This window comes from Phyllobates terribilis, unplaced genomic scaffold, assembly GCF_046119375.1.
Source record: "Phyllobates terribilis strain yellow unplaced genomic scaffold, ASM4611937v1 Scaffold_7__3_contigs__length_470593459, whole genome shotgun sequence".
Taxonomy (NCBI): domain Eukaryota; kingdom Metazoa; phylum Chordata; class Amphibia; order Anura; family Dendrobatidae; genus Phyllobates; species Phyllobates terribilis.
The window spans coordinates 238244843-238262877 of NW_027362767.1; the positions used below are offsets into that span (position 1 = coordinate 238244843).

At 45.1% G+C, this 18035-nt stretch overlaps 1 protein-coding gene across 2 annotated transcripts in view; it reads right to left on the minus strand.

The window, feature by feature from the left end:
- The window catches only part of LOC141154268 (ceramide kinase-like), a 40456-nt gene extending 22933 nt beyond the window's left edge, over positions 1–17523 (minus strand). The window contains exons 1-2 of one of the 2 annotated variants that reach the window (XM_073639912.1): positions 17151–17523; positions 5376–5477 (exon numbers count right to left, since the gene is read on the minus strand). In XM_073639912.1, coding sequence (XP_073496013.1) covers positions 5376–5477; positions 17151–17268 — 220 coding nt within the window. In that variant the 5' untranslated portion in view covers positions 17269–17523. Of the gene's footprint in view, positions 1–353; positions 444–5375; positions 5478–17150 lie in introns of those variants that run through there. The other variant, XM_073639913.1, reaches the window with a different exon arrangement.
- Between the last annotated feature and the right edge of the window lie 512 nt (positions 17524–18035).

Consider the following 18035-nt stretch of genomic DNA (forward strand, 5'->3'; position numbering starts at 1 on the left):
CAAACACGAGAGGAGTCGGCCAAAATACCTGTCGAGAGGCGCAGAAGTCTCATTGACAGTTACAGGAATCGTTTGATTGCAGTGATCGCCTCAAAAGGTTCAACAAAATATTAAGTTAAGAAGAAGAACCATCATTTCTGTCCAGGCCGATTTCATGAGGTTAATTTTTTTTTAAATTCTGTGGAAGCAGAAAATCAATGTCTGACCTTCATCTCTTCATTTTCAAAAATTTGTAATTTATCAGATTGAAGTTATTTCTGTGACCATTGTGGGTTTTTCTTTCATTAAACGAGGAGTACCAACAATTTTGACCACGTGTGTAGTGTAAGTGTACATGTAATACACTGACTCACCAGTGATGTCTCTAGGTGAAGTCCTTCATCTTCGCTTTTCTTCTTCATCTGGCACAGACAGCCATCACTTCTTCCAGCCAGGAATCATCTCTGCAGAAAATAACACACAGTTATTAATAACTGATCTCTTCTAGAGAATATCCCCACTTTCCCCCCCCGACCTCTACACTACACCAGTTGAAGAAAAAAAGCAACATAGTGCCGTCCTGCACAGTAACAGGACCTCTCTTTTGTCCCATCCCATGGAAAACAATTTCCTAAAAAGTAAATTATATTACAGAAGTAATAATGTAATAATAATTGGAATCTAAAGTAATAATGTTCCCCACTGGTCACCATAAACTAATAAAGTATGTTCCTCAATCTGGCTCCCAAACAGTAATTAAGTCCCTTGTCTAGCCAGGCACCCCCATATGTCCCTTCTGGCCACCATTTGTCTAGTGTGACCCCTCCATATATTTATCCTAGCACATGTGTATCGAGCCTGCCCCCTCCCATATACCCATCCTAGCCCCCCCCATGTGCCAGTCTGCCCCCCCACATATCCATCCTTGCCTCCATGTTTCCAGCCTGCGCCCCCATATGTCCCCCCCATATATCCTCCATGTGTCCAGCCTGCCCTCTACATATTCATCCTGGCCTCCATGTGTCCAGCCTCTCCCCTCATATATCCATACTGCCCTTACCCCCTGCATATATCCATCCTGACACCCCCCATATATCCAGCGTGCCCCTCCATATATTTATGCTAGCCCATGTGTATCGAGCCCGCCCCCCCACATATTCATCCTAGCCCCCCCCATATATCCATCCTGGCCTCCATGTGTTCAGCCTGCCCCCCCCCCATATTTCCATCCTGGCCTCCATAAGTCCAGCTTGCCCCCCCCCATATATCCATCCTGGCCTCCATATATCCATCTTGCCCCCCTATATATCCATCCTGCCCCCCCATATATCCATCCTGCCCCCCATATATCCATCCTGGCCTCCATGTGTCCAGCCTGCCCCCCATATACCCATCCTGCCCACCCCCCTTTGCCTGGGTCCACCTTGGTTCCCCCTTGTGTGTCCTGCCAGGGCTCCCCCTTGTGTGTCCTGCCAGGGCTCCCCCTTGTGTGTCCAGCCAGGGCTCCCCTGCCTTGCGTGTCCAGCCAAGGCTCCCCCCCTTGCGTGTCCAGCCAGGGCCCCCCCCCTTGCGTGTCCAGCCAGGGTTCCCCCCTTGTGTGTCCAGCTTGGCCCCCCCTCGTGTGTCCAGCTGGGCCCCCCCTCGTGTGTCCAGCTGGGCCCCCCCTCGTGTGTCCATCCAGCTGGGCCCCCCCTCGTGTGTCCATCCAGCTGGGCCCCCCCTCGTGTGTCCGTCCAGCTGGGCCCCCCCTCGTGTGTCCGTCCAGCTGGCCCCCCCTCGTGTGTCCGTCCAGCTGGGCCCCCCCTCGTGTGTCCGTCCAGCTGGGCCCCCCCTCGTGTGTCCGTCCAGCTGGGCCCCCCCTCGTGTGTCCGTCCAGCTGGGCCTCCCTTGTGTGTCCATCCAGCTGGGCCCCCCTTGTGTGTCCGTCCAGCTGGGCCCCCCTTGTGTGTCCGTCCAGCTGGGCCCCCCTTGTGTGTCTGTCCAGCTGGGCCCCCACTTGTGTGTCTGTCCAGCTGGGGCCCCCCTTGTGTGTCTGTCCAGCTGGGCCCCCCCTTGTGTGTCTGTCCAGCTGGGCCCCCCCTTGTGTGTCTGTCCAGCTGGGCCCCCCCTTGTGTGTCTGTCCAGCTGGGCCCCCCCTTGTGTGTCTGTCCAGCTGGGCCCCCCCCTTGTGTGTCTGTCCAGCTGGGCCCCCCCCTTGTGTGTCTGTCCAGCTGGGCCCCCCCCTTGTGTGTCTGTCCAGCTGGGCCCCCCCTTTGTGTGTCTGTCCAGCTTGGCCCCCCCTTGTGTGTCTGTCCAGCTGGGCCCCCCCTTGTGTGTCTGTCCAGCTGGGCCCCCCCTTGTGTGTCTGTCCAGCTGGGCCCCCCCCTTGTGTGTCTGTCCAGCTGGGCCCCCCCCTTGTGTGTCTGTCCAGCTGGGCCCCCCCCTTGTGTGTCTGTCCAGCTTGGCCCCCCCTTGTGTGTCTGTCCAGCTTGGCCCCCCCTTGTGTGTCTGTCCAGCTGGGCCCCCCCTTGTGTGTCTGTCCAGCTGGGCCCCCCCTTGTGTGTCTGTCCAGCTGGGCCCCCCCTTGTGTGTCTGTCCAGCTGGGCCCCCCCCTTGTGTGTCTGTCCAACTTGGCCCCCCCTTGTGTGTCTGTCCAGCTGGGCCCCCCTCGTGTGTCTGTCCAGCTGGGCCCCCCTCGTGTGTCTGTCCAGCTGGGCCCCCCCCCCTTGTGTGTCTGTCCAACTTGGCCCCCCCTTGTGTGTCTGTCCAGCTGGGCCCCCCACTTGTGTGTCCTGCTGGCCCCCGCCTTGTGTGTCCAGACCATTACACACACACACACACACACACACACACACACACACACACACACACACACACACACACACCTCTTACCTTCCTGCGATCCCGTGCGGTGTCCTCCTTCTCCTGAGTTGCGCGCCTCCTTCACAGCAGGCGCATGACGATGACGTCATACGCCGGCCGGCGAAGGGAGACACGCAGCTTCAGCTGCTTCACTGGGACGTGCGCCGCGGTGGTTCAGGTAATGAACGCTGCGTGCGCGCGTCCCTGCATACACTGTGCCTGCGCTTTTAAAGGGCCCGTGCCCCTTAAAACCGCAGGATTTTTTTTTGTTCTCTTCTCCCCCCTCTACTCTGCAGCAGGGGCGGGGCCCACCGGGAAATTTCCCGGTATCCCGCCAGCCCAGACCGACCCTGGCGCTATATAAATAAAAAGATTATTATTATTTTATCTACAATCTGTATAAAAAAAAAAAATAGAAAATTAGAAATCTTGCAATTCTCATAATGACCACTGGGGCTTTTTTTCTAGATTCTAACTTCCTACTGTTTGCAATGATCAGACTCTGACCCCATCTTTTGTATTGAATCATCTAATGAACATGTGCAAAGCTCATTGTGAAGGAAGGGGGAGCCGTGACATCGAATATTGTGATTGGTGGATCCCGTGTCATCAGCCCTGTATAGAGGTGTTACCTGTCATTGTAATCCTGTCTCTGCTGATAAGGAACCTGCTGAAAACTCAAGATTACTATTTTTTTTTTATTAAAAGATCATGAGATTAAAAAAAGATACTGGAAAAAAAAACAGTTTAAACTAATAATTATACAAGAACCTTAAACTATAAGTCATGTTCTGATGATATCTTCCCTGATCTCCTGATATTTCATAGGAGTCAACCACCTAAATGATTCATACTGTCCTAGAAAAGGTAGCACGAAGTAAGCAGACTTTTTTTTGCCCTATTTCATTTTTAAAGATTATTTGTCATAGAGTCAAGTAACATTAAATGCGGACGTCCATTTGATGTCATATAGGGTTTACCTGCTTACAAAAACCCATTTTCATATACTTTATTAAGAAAATGTATTCAGGAGTCCTCCTTCCAGGGTAATCATCCTTTGGCTGGAGTGGAGACCAGTTACAAAGAGTGTCGCAGACACTGGAGGACTTGTTCTGTCCTTTATTACACAGACGACCCACTAATTTGAATGTTCACTGTGCAATGCTTCATTTCTCCTGCGGGGGCACTGCAGGGAAATCAAGCACTTCATACCAGCTTCTCAATAGATGATTGCTGTGATCCCATTGTCTCCTGTTTAATGGGAAAGAGACCCTTCTAACAAGTTGGAAACTTCCAAATCGGATAACTCGTTTAAGACAAACTAGTTAGTGGCGCTGCACTTACTTAAAGGGGTATTCTCAAGTTTGGAAGTTATCCACTATCTTATCAGATAGGGGATAAATTCCTGATTGCTGGGGGTCTGTCTGCTGGGACCACCACCAATCCCAAAAAAACAGGGATCTAAACAGCCCCATGTGATGGAGCAGTGCTCGATCATGTGCGCTGCCGCTCCATTAATTCCCATGGGAGTGCTAAAGACCAGCCGAGTGCAGCGCTCTGCTATCTCTGGTGGTCCCATTAAGAATGAATGGGGTGGCAGATCACATGATCGACCAGGGCTCCATTCACACCTGGTTCTCAGGATCAGTGGAGGTTCTAGCATTCGGGACCCCCAGCAATTGGGCTGTTATCCTCTCTTCCAAACTGGAGAATATCCCTTTTATAGCTATACGATAATAGAGAAGTCCTCTTAGTGTGCTGGTCAGGTTAGTATGGAGGGAAATTTCCATTCTGGTGGTAGGTTTGGGTCCAGCTGTGGTACCCAGGTGCTGGCTGGGGTGTGCTGCTGTGGCTGACCTGTCAAAAATGACAACATTGTGATGTTGCTTTAAGGACCTGTCACTTGCCATAAATATGCAATTTTTTTTTAATTGGGGTAAATGCCGCTGTTCTCCTGAATCCAGCGATGTTTTTCTTTTCTTCCTGCTCCTCTCCGTTCCTGAGATATTGACCTCTGTTCCCTGTATATAAGTCTTGCCTTGTTAGCCAAATGGGCGTGGACCTCAACTGTTCTCTGTGGGTGTGTTCTTGAGGACCACGCCCACTTGTCTAACAAGACCAGAATGACATACAACGAAGAGAGGGCCATATCTCAGGAACGGAGAGGCGCAGAAAAGAAAGAAAAGCGTCGCCGGATTCAGGAGAACAGCGGCTTTTATGTCAGGTAATAAAATACATATTCAGGGCAAGTGACAGGTCCTCTTTAATGCCCATGTTCTGACAATGCAACATTAACGAACGAGAAGCACATTTCAAAAAAGGATAACACCTGGTTATATGGTGTGACCGGCTGACAAGCAGCTCCAGAACAATGCGGTGATAATTAGCTGCAAATAAAAGAACCTTCGTTTGTGTCGGAGGCCAATGAGAATAATGTCCTGTGACGTGTTCCCATACTTAAGACAATGAGTCATCTCCTTCATCTTCGGCTAATTACAGGTATTTACATGGAGGAAACACCAGAGAAGGCAGACATCCTATTTCCCGGAGGTTACCTGTGAACTGGTTACTAGGGGCACTGATCCTCTTTGTCGGCTGTTTGCTGTCACCTGGGTGAACGGTGACAATTTCATTAACTGGAATGGAGACCGTAATACCTGCGGAAAACAAGGGAGATTGAAATCAGTCCTGATCAAAGACTGCACTAAAGCCAAGAAAGTCACAGCGTGACCGAAACAGCCATTGTGACCTACAGCTGGTGTCCGGGAAATCACTGCAAACTCGGCAAAACAAGGGCAGGTAAACAAGAATGGAAGCCCTACCGATCACACTGGCCACTGGGGCTTTTTAAGACTCCTATTTTCCATCCTTTCAGGAACAGTTTTCAGCAGTCTCGTTATCATCAGAGTCATACAAAAGGGTCTATCATGCCAAAGAGCTCACAGATGACCTCGGGGTGCGATAGCAACTATCGGCACACATGATGACAATCGCGGGGAGCCAATAGTGTAAAAGAGGAAGACCTCACCCTCTTTAAACCATTTAGATGCCGCTGTTGCAATTAGCAGCATCATCTAAGGGGTTATTCAGTTCCAAAACCATTCGGGACCGATACTGCTGGGTGTCAGCTGTCATGTACAGCTGACACCCGCAGTATTTTTACCCGTCGGCGGCGCTATATACTTAATCCTCGGCACCGTGAAAAAGCGGCACTTAGGATTAAAGCCCTTTAATGACCGTTGTGAAAAGGCGAATTGACAATAAACATTGTGATATAGAGAAAAAACATATTGCCAACATTTAAAAAAAAAAAAAAATATATATATATAAAACATAAAACCTGATTTATCCAATAGGTCATTTTCTGATGACACATTCCCTTTAACTCAGTCTCAGAATTCCCTTTAATGTCCAAGTAAAGTCAGACTGGTTCGTAGGAACAAATCATCATATTCATCCTTTTCAGATGTGATTTTGATGCAGATTTAAGAAGCGGATTAAATAACCCAAAATCCACAATACAGTACCATAACATGCGGAGTTAACCCATTAGAGAAGTGGACATTTTTCTTTCTTTCTTTTTTTATGTACCGTATATTTTTGAGTTTTTGTTTTTATCTTCTCACCATTCTAGAGACATAACTTTTTTTTTTATTTCTGTTGACAATGCAATACGAGGGCTTGTTAATTGTGGGATGAGTTGCAGTTACAGAACTTAACATTTTCAATAATCTATTGAAAAAAGTGGAAAAAATCCAATTTGACAATTCTCTCATTGTTTTTTTCAGGGTTTTGTTTTTTTCAGTGTTCACTGTTCTGAAAAAAAAATCCGCCTTCATGATTCTCCAGGTCACAATGATTACAGCAATACCAGAATTGTGAATATATCCATTTCTAAAGCTGCTATTGACATGAAATTCTCACCAGATGTCGGTAACAATCCATCCAATCCACACAGGCAAAAAAATCACCCTAGATGTCCATAAATTAAGTTATGTGTAATAATAAGCAATGACAGGGGAAAAGTGTTCAACACATGACGAAAGAAGTGCAAAAAGCCACGGAAGGTCATGACCCCAGCTGAAATCTATCAGTAATTAGAAAGCAATCCTGACTCTTAATGAAAAATAATATCGGCTAGTTCAACTGATGGCCTATAAAAAGGTGTCTCATTACCAAGGTGTCACACAAGAAACATCTCATGATGGGTAAAACCAGTGAGCTGTCTCAAGACATTTGCAACCTTATTATTGCAAAACATACTGCTAGCATAGGTTACGGAAGAATTTATAAACTACTGAAGGTGAATTTATACCAGCAAGAAGAGAAATATCTACTAAAACATAACTTTTAATGATATGTATAAAATATATTGATAAAATCCGTATACATATAGACCACCAGAACGAAAAGTTTAAAGTGAAAGTTCTCAAAACAACCAGGGTTGGTCTCACCAATGTTGTATGATGAACATTGATCATCCATGCAAGAGACATAGGAGCCAGTTGTTTCAGGGACTCAATCTGTCATACCCTGTCATACCCCATGAGTTGCTCCTGCCCTGATAAGGGCAGTACCCAAGTATGGTACTGTCTAAATGAACCCCCAAAACAACAGTGTCCTTCTCTACGCGTTTCTTCACCTATTCAGAGGATTCATCAGGGGAATATGAACTGCAGGTGTAAAAAAATAAAAAAGTATTTAAGACATGAAGAAAAAGGGGCAAAAAAACATAAAAGTCATGGCACCAGCTGAAATCTATCAGTAATTAGGAAGCAATCCTGCCACTTAGTGAAAAATAATGTCAGCTGGTTCACCTGATGCAATGTTGTATACAAAGGTGTCTCATTACAAAGGTGGCACACAAGAAACATCTCATGATGGGTAAAACCAGTGAGCTGTCTCAAGACCTTTGCAACCTTATTGCTGCAAAACATACTGATGGCATTAGTTACCGAAGAATTTGTAAACTACTGAAGGTTCCAGTGGGCACTGTTGGGCCATAATCTGGAAGTGGAAAGAACATCATTTATCATTTCACCATAAACCGGCCACGACTAGGTATTTCCCGCAAGATTTCAGACAGGAGTAAAAATAATTATCAGAAGAGTTGTCCAAGTGCCAAGGACCACCTGTGTAGAGCTACAGAAATACCTGGAATCAGCAGGTACAATTGTTTTAAAGAAAACTATAAGTAATGTACTCAACCTCCATGGCCTGTATACACGCTGACCACGCAAGAGTCCATTGGTGAACAAAAAGCATGTTCAAGTGCATTTACAGTTTGCTCAACAATCTTTAGACAAGTCTGTGAAATACTGAGACAATATAATCTGGTCAGATGAGACCAAAATTGAACTATTTAAATGCCGTACTACACACCATGTTTGGAGGCCAAAATGCACCTCATATCACCCCAAAAAACACCATACCAACAGTGAAGTTTGGAGGTGGGAACATCATGGTGTGGGGCTGCTTTTCAGCATACGGCACTGGCAAACTTCATATAATTGAAGGAAAGATGAATGGACAAATGTACTGAGACATTTTTGATAAAAATCTGCTGCCATCTACCAGGATGATGAAGATGAAACGAGGGTGGACAGTTCAGCAAGACAATAATCCCAAACACACAGCCAAGGAAACTCAATTGGTTTCAGAGAAAGAAAATAAAGCTGCTAGAATGGCCGAGCAAATCACCTGTCCTGAATCCAAAAGAAGAGTTATGGAAGGAACCAAAGCTCAGAGTTCATAGAGGAAGCCCACAAGACATTCAGCATTTGAAGTGGAAGAATGGGCCAAAATCACACCTGAGAAAAAAATCACACCAATGCCTGCGACTAGTTTCTCCATACAGGAGGCGTCTTGAAGCTTCATCACCAACAAAGGCTTTTGTATGTAGTATTAATTACATATCAGTAAGCGTGTTCAATACTTTTTCCCTGTGTCATTTCTCATTATTACACAGAATTTATGGACAGCTATGGTTTGATTTCTTTGCCTGTGTGGATTGAATCGATTGTTGCCAACATTTGGTGAGAATTTCATGTCAAAAGCACCGTTAGAAATATATTTACTTAAAAAATTGGTGATAAGAAAGGCCTTTCCTATATATTGCGGTAACCTACTAAAACCCTGGAAGGGTAGGGACCCGCCCGAAACTCCTTGCTGGTTTGCCCAGTCTGAAGCCAACATTTCGGGTGTCAAAGTGGCAGGACCTTTGCCGCCTTCCAGAAATCAGCTTGACCGAAAATCGGTACCTAAAAATTGGGGCAGGTTCTTGGAGGTAGGTCAGCCTCGTTTCATCAAGCATGAGCCTCATATTCAAGTCAATTTAAAGCCCTGCAGGCTCTGTGTGTTGTCTGATAGTGCCCAGCCCCTGGCTTTGGGCAGAGGGGAAGGGGGTATATAGCAATGCCAGGTAGGCTAGGGTTAAATCCTAGCTCTACAGATTCTGATCAGGTACACCTGGCTAAAATTTGCATATAACCAGGCTGGGTGTTCATCTAAGTCAGTCTGCTGGGAAGGTTGAGCAGACTGGATTTGTGTTGGAGCAGAAGAGAGAGACTGGGCAAGCCATGTGCAGCAAACTGCAAGTATCAGTGGTTATTATGGACAATAGCTGTTTTGTTTGACCGAACTGGGACTAGCTCAGCGGTGTCTGAAGTAGCCATGGTCCGTGTTGTTTAATTAGCGCCTGGACAAAGCTAGGAATTTATGTTTATGGTTTTGTTTTGGTACCGTGCAACCAGTGGAAATAAACGTCACATTTTTTTGATAAAAGAATCCAGTGCCTGTGTGAACGCTACCTAATGCCTACCTGAGAGTGAATCCCTACAATGTATATATACACTGTATGACCACAGACCACATCAAAGTTGGATGTGGAGGGGACACACAACTTGTAAAAGCAACATGGTGCAGAGTTTTTTATGAAACCCAGTTGCAATTTTTTTTACCCCCAAACACATGCATTTAATTAAAAGAAAAAAGTGACATTCATATACTTTATTTTCTCACAAACTCATTGAGTCCAGCCAGAGCTGACTAAGGATAATTCCCTCATGACACCATAGCTGGAGGCGGGTAGAGATCTGGGTGATGTCACCGGGGAGGGCACCGCATTAGTCCCGACATGTACTGACACCTCTATCCATTCCTTGCAGGGTTATAACATTTGTTAGGACCATTATATGGCCATATTACGAAGACTTGTGATGTATTGGCATGTGCGGGAGGCAAAATTAGTGTTGCGGTGGTAGCGGCAATATACGTATATACAGGTGCATCTCACTAAATTAGAATATCATCAAAAAGTTAATTTATTTCCGTTCTTCAATACAAAAAGTGAAACTCCTATATTATATAGAGTCATTACACACAGAGTGATCTATTTCATGTGTTTATTTCTCTTAATGTTGATGATTATGGCTTACAGCCAATGAAAACACAAAAGTCATTATCTCAGTAAATTAGAATACTTTATAACAACAGCTTGAAAAATGTTTTTAAAATCCAAAATGTCCCACTGAAATGTATGTTCAGTAAATGCCCTCAATACTTGGTCCGGCTCCTATTTCATCAATTACTGCATCAATGCGGCAATGTGGCATGGAGGCGATCAGCCTGTGGCCCTGCTGAGGTGTTATGGAAGCCCAGGTGGCTTTGATAGCAGCCTTCAGCTCGTCTGCATTGTTGGGTCTGGGGTCTCTCATCTTCCTCTTGACAATACCCCATAGATTCTCTATAATAGATTCTCTATGGGGTTAAGGTCAGGCGAGTTTGCTGCCAATGAAGCACAGTGATACTGTTGTGTAAACCAGGTATTCCTTGTGAATCTCCCCTAAATGTTTGGCTTTTCTTAATCCTTTCTAGGCTGCGGTTATCCCGGTTGCTTGTGCACCTTTTCCTACCACACTTTTTCCTTCCACTCAACTTTCCATTAATATGCTTGGAAACAGCACTCTGAAGAGCCAGCTTCTTTAGCAATGACCTTTTGTGGCTTACCCTCCTTGTGGAGTGTGTCAATGACTGCCTTCTGGACATCTGTCAAGTCAGCAGTCTTCCCCATGATTGTGGAGCCTACTGAAACAGACTAAGGGACCTTTTTAAATGCTTAAGAAACCTTTGCAGGTGTTTTTGTTAATTATTCTAATTTACTGAGAGAATGACTTTTGTGTTTTCATTGGCTGTAAGCCATAATCATCAACATTAACAGAAATAAACACTTGGAATAGATCACTCTGTTTGTAATGACTCTATATAATATAGGAGTTTCAGGCTGTGTGCCCACGTTGCGTATTACAAGCGTATATGCTGCGGAATTTCCGCAGCATAAACGCTTGTAAAACGCATGTATATCCGCACCCCATGGTCCCCAATGGCATTCCGCAATGTCAATGCCCATGCTGCGGATTTTCCCGCAGCGTATATGCTGTGGTCAAAAATCCGCAGCATGTTCATTAATTTTGCGGAAGCGCAGCGGAATCAATGTGCGGATGGTACCTGGGTCTGGAGAGGAGGAGACTCTCATCCAGACCTGGGTACCAAAGAACCTGTAAAAAAAAAGAAAAAATAAAGTTTATACTTATCTTCTGATGTCTTCCCGGTGTTTTCCCGCCGTCACGCTGTTGTGTGCAGGACCTGCCACGTCATTGAGTCATGTGACCCACCACATGACTCAATGACGTCACCGCAGGTCCTGAACACAACAGCGTGAGCCGCTCAAGACTCCGGACGGGGCAGAGAATGCATTGGAAGGTGAGTATAAACTTTATTTTTTTATTTTTTACCATTCTGATTCTTTTTTTTTAACTATTACTTGGTCACACTATATAAATCCATGCCAGTTGCATGGATTTATATAGTGTGAACAAGTTGTCAAGCACTTTTCCAAGTGATGCTTAAATCACTTGGAGAAGTGCTTGATAACCCGCATGCGGAAATGCATGTGAAGACGACTCACAAACACATGCGATTTTCCCGCCAGGGAGAAGCGTAAAAAATATGCTTCAGTTCCGCAACGTGGGCACATAGCCTCACTTTTTCTATTGAAGAACTGGAATAAATTAACTTTTTGAGGGTATTCTAATTTAGTGAAAAGCTCTTGTATGTGTATATATATATATATATATATATCTATATATCTATATATATATATATATATATATATATATATATATATATATATACTGTATATATATATATATATTATCTTTGTAGGCATATGTCATGGGATGATATATTAATAATGATATGTGAACAGAGCATAAACAGAATAGTCTAAGGTGCTACTAAGCCAGATAATTGTGTAGGATCACACACACACACGTGAGGCGTACCTGACTGTACAGTCAACTAGTATCCACAATTAACTTTTATAATTAGTTGATGCTTGATATTGTCTATAGGAAATGTCTTATAGCTATTAGGAGATTACGACATATTAAGACGACAAAATGCCCAAAATACCCAAACGTTCCCGTGGAACGGAAGTAATTAGCTGCCGAACAGCTCTGGCATTGCTTAATCACACGGTAAATTATATGATCTGGCAGTTTTTTTCATATGCAAAAAAAATAAAAAATTTCCGTGCTTCGTTTACCCACAAAATAGCAAAACACGGACGGACAGAACATGGATGGCATCATTAGGGACGGACAGTACATGGATGGTATCATTAGGGACGGACAGTACATGGATGGCATCATTAGGGACAGGCAGTTCATGGATGGCATCATTAGGGACGGACAGTACATGGATGGCATCATTGGGGACGGACAGTACATGGATGGCATCATTAGGGACGGACAGTTCATGGATGGCATCATTAGGGACGGACAGTACATGGATGGCATCATTAGTGACGGACAGTACATGGATGGCATCATTAGGGACAGACAGTACATGGATGGCATCATTAGGGACGGGCAGTACATGGATGGCATCATTAGGGATGGGCAGTACATGGATGGCATCATTAGGGAAGGACAGTACATGGATGGCATCATTGGGGACGGACAGTACATGGATGGCATCATAAGGGACGGACAGTACATGGATGGCATCATTGGGGACGGACAGTACATGGATGGCATCATTGGGGACGGGCAGTACATGGATGGCATCATTAGGTACGGACAGTACATGGATGGCATCATTAGGGACGGACAGTACATGGATGGCATCCTGAGGGACGGACAGTAAATGGATGGCATCATTAGGGACGGACAGTACATGGATTGCATCATTAGGGATGGACAGTACATAGATGGCATCATTAGGGACGGACAGTACATGGATGGCATCATTGGGGACGGACAGTACATGGATGGCATCATTGGGGACGGACAGTACATGGATGGCATCATTGGGGACGGACAGTACATGGATGGCATCATTGGGGATGGACAGTACATGGATGGCATCATTGGCGACGGACAGTACATGGATGGCATCATTAGGGACGGACAGTACATGGATGGCATCATTAGGGATGGACAGTACATGGATGGCATCATTGGGGACGGACAGTACATGGATGGCATCATTGGGGATGGGCAGTACATGGATGGCATCATTATGGACGGACAGTACATGGATGGCATCATTGGGGATGGGCAGTACATGGATGGCATCCTGAGGGACCGACAGTACATGGATTGCATCATTTGGGACGGACAGTACATGGATGGCATCATTAGGGACGGACAGTACATGAATGGCATCATTAGGGACGGACAGTACATGGATGGCATCATTAGGGATGGACAGTACATGGATGGCATCATTGGGGACGGACAGTACATGGATGGCATCATTGGGGATGGGCAGTACATGGATGGCATCATTATGGACGGACAGTACATGGATGGCATCATTGGGGATGGGCAGTACATGGATGGCATCCTGAGGGACCGACAGTACATGGATTGCATCATTAGGGATGGACAGTACATGGATGGCATCATTAGGGACGGACAGTACATGAATGGCATCATTAGGGACGGACAGTACATGGATCACATCCTGAGCGACGGACAGTACATGGATGGCATCATTAGGGACGGACAGTACATGGATGGCATCATTAGGGACGGACAGTACATGGATGGCATCTTTTGGGACGAACAGAACATGGATGGCATCATTAGGGACGGACAGTACATGGATGGCATCATTGGGGACGGACAGTACATGGATGGCATCATTAGGGACGGGCAGTACATGGATGGCATCATTAGGGACGGACAGTACATGGATGGCATCATTAGGGACGGACAGTACATGGATGGCATCATTAGGGATGGACAGTACATGGATGGCATCATTAGGGACGGACAGTACATGGATGGCATCATTAGGGACGGACAGTACATGGATGTCATCATTGGGGACGGACAGTACATGGATGGCATCATTAGGGACGGACAGTACATGGATGGCATCATTGCGGACGGACAGTACATGGATGGCATCATTAGGGACAGACAGTACATGGATGGCATCATTGGGGACAGACATTACATGGATGGCATCATTAGGGACGGACAGTAAATGAATGGCATCATTAGGGACGGACAGTACATGGATGGCATCATTAGGGACGGACAGTACATGGATGGCATCATTAGGGACGGACAGTACATGGATGGCATCATTGGGGATGGACAGTACATGGATCGCATCATTGGGGATGGACAGTACATGGATGGCATCATTGGGGATGGACAGTACATGGATGGCATCATTAGGGACGGACAGTACATGGATGGCATCATTAGGGACGGACAGTACATGGATGGCATCATTAGGGACAGACAGTACATGGATGGCATCATTAGGGACGGACAGTACATGGATGGCATCATTGGGGATGGACAGTACATGGATGGCATCATTGTTTTTTTTTGGTTTTGTTTTTCACGGACCAGTAGACTTCCATTTGTTCTGCAACACAGTTCAAAAAGGGACAAGTCTCAGTTTTTACAGCTTTCAATATTTCATCTCTTGACAGTGGATTTTGGGTCTTCCACTCATGGATTTCACAGATTGACTGAATGCTCTCTGCATTTACCTACACTGTGCACTAGAACCATGCCAATATCAAGAGTATAATGCGCAGAATGAGATTTTATTTTACGCGAAAGCTTGTAGGCGATGTATGTCAGTGTATGGGAGCCACTACATGGGAGCCAATGGGCGATGAATGTCGCTGTAGGAGCCACTACATGGGAGCCAATGGGCGATGAATGTCGCTGTAGGAGCCACTACATGGGAGCCAATGGGCGACGAATGTCGCTGTAGGAGCCACTACACGGGAGCCGGGCGATGAATGTCGCTGTAGGAGCCACTACATAATAGCCTATAGATAATGTATACTATTGTATGGGAGCAACTACACTGTATGAAAGCAGCTAAAATGGAACCTATGGGTGATATATGGGAATCACTACATGGGAGCCTATGGGATAGTTATACTATTGTATGGGAGCCTATGGGATAGTTATACTATTGTATGGGAGTCTATGGGATAGTTATACTATTGTATGGGAGCCTATGGGATAGATATACTATTGTATGGGAGTTTATGGGATAGTTATACTATTGTATGGGAGCCTATGGGATAGATATACTATTGTATGGGAGCCTATGGGATAGATATACTATTGTATGGGAGCCTATGGGATAGATATACTATTGTATGGGAGCCTATGGGATAGATATACTATTGTATGGGAGCCTATGGGATAGTTGTACTATTGTATGGGAGCCTATGGGATAGTTATACTATTGTATGGGAGCCTATGGGATAGATATACTATTGTATGGGAGCCTATGGGATAGTTATACTATTGTATGGGAGCCTATGGGATAGTTATACTATTGTATGGGAGCCTATGGGATAGTTATACTATTGTATGGGAGCCTATGGGATAGTTATACTATTGTATGGGAGCCTATGGGATAGTTATACTATTGTATGGGAGCCTATGGGATAGATATACTATTGTATGGGAGCCTATGGGATAGATATACTATTGTATGGGAGTTTATGGGATAGTTATACTATTGTATGGGAGCCTATGGGATAGATATACTATTGTATGGGAGTTTATGGGATAGTTATACTATTGTATGGGAGCCTATGGGATAGTTATACTATTGTATGGGAGCCTATGGGATAGATATACTATTGTATGGGAGCCTATGGGATAGATATACTATTGTATGGGAGCCTATGGGATAGTTATACTATTGTATGGGAGCCTATGGGATAGATATACTATTGTATGGGAGCCTATGGGATATATATACTATTGTATGGGAGCCTATGGGATATATATACTATTGTATGGGAGTCTATGGGATAGATATACTATTGTATGGGAGCCTATGGGATAGATATACTATTGTATGGGAGCCTATGGGATAGTTATACTATTGTATGGGAGCCTATGGGCAGTGTATGTCACTGTTCGTCTATACAAATGTCAGCGGTGTGCAGTCCTCCGGTGTATACCTCCAGCGCACACTGCAGTGTGAATACACAATATATGATATTTGCTTTCATGGGTGGTGACAATGCCCTTTGTACTTCACAAATGTCTAAATTCCTTTGCTAAAAATACTAATGACATTTCGTTAATGATTACCAGTGAAAATAAGTCACAAAGGAAATCAGTACACGGCTGTTAGCGCAGACAATGGGTGGTCAGGGGTAATGTGTTTGGGAACATAATGGGGGATGGAAATTACTTGTTGTATTCATCATTCATTCTTCTTTCTGGGATACATAACATTCTAATGAATGAGCCTCGTGGTGCGGGCAGTTGACCACCAATGGTCCCTATGGACGTCTTGTGCCATCACCTTCCAACCATGAAAATGTCAACGCAACTCGTCCAAATGACCAAGTAAACCTGGCCATGCAAGGCGACAACCTCTAGCTGTATTTCTCGGTCTTTTAAATCCCTTTCTAAAGAAGGACTGTTAGGAGTCGTAGTGGAATAAAGAGGGGCTCTCGCTCTAGTAGACCCGGCTCATTCATGTATATAACCAGCGCCAACAGATATTGCTCAGCTTTCCATCTGATCGCCATGCCGGCTTAAAATCTTGATGACGCAATCATGTATTATATGGTCACTCATTCATTCGAATTAATGCCGCAATGCTACATTACCAAACATTCTACTGCAATAATACCCCATACAGTAGAATATATCAACCAATGATACAACCATATACCAGATGATGGCTACTAATGCAAAATGATAGAGATATCCATTGTCAATCACCATAAGAATACAAGAGCCACCCGTGCCACTTACTTTTTTTCCTGCATGGCCGTCTCTTGTTAAAGCTCCAGCTCAGAGTTGACTGCTCCAGCGCCAGCGACACTTCTGTGCCATTTATTCTAAGCGAACACATGAGGTTTTCTTTCTCCATTGCAATTGTTTTATCTCAGAGTTAAAAAATAATATAATCTTCCCTTCCAGGATTTGGAGATAGGACATGCTATGATTTTTTTTTTCTTATGGCGGAGTATTTCGGCTTGTATCTGCTGGTGTATGGCCCTATATACTCCAGGGACTGTGCGTCCCTCTCAGAGCCCAGCTCTGACTCTCTCCTTCCTCTCACTGGCAGGTAATAAAGTGTCAGCGCTGAGGATGATTAGTCCCTATGTCTGCTCAACAGGTTCTGGAGCAGACTCCACCTCCGGCACAGGCTTCCTCCTGGTAGACATCATGTACATGGGACCTGCAGGGTGCACATCTCTTCCCATTGTTTACCCCCAAACAGAGCGCACCATGCCGAGATGAATGGAATAACAATTAATTGAGTATTGGGATGTTTTGTTCTGCATTAACAATAGTCAAGTCATTGTGTTTCTTCCAGTGAAGTGGATAAGGCTTAGATGTGGATTTACGGTTAATGTCCCAATTTGACATTATTCATGACTGCCTGATTAATGCCACGTGTTATATGTCAGTGTTTATTGCAGGTGGTCTGTACACGAGCTTGCGCCATACAAATATATCCTAATGAATTTTATCCATTTCTGCAACATATCACCTATCCTAACTTACTAATCGCCTGGGGTCGGACCCCTGAGAGTATCAACAATTTAGAGAAATGCACCATTGGAAGGCATCAGTGACCACATGCCACCACAAAATCCATTGTCTATTGGACTGTCTGGGATAGTTGCGTAC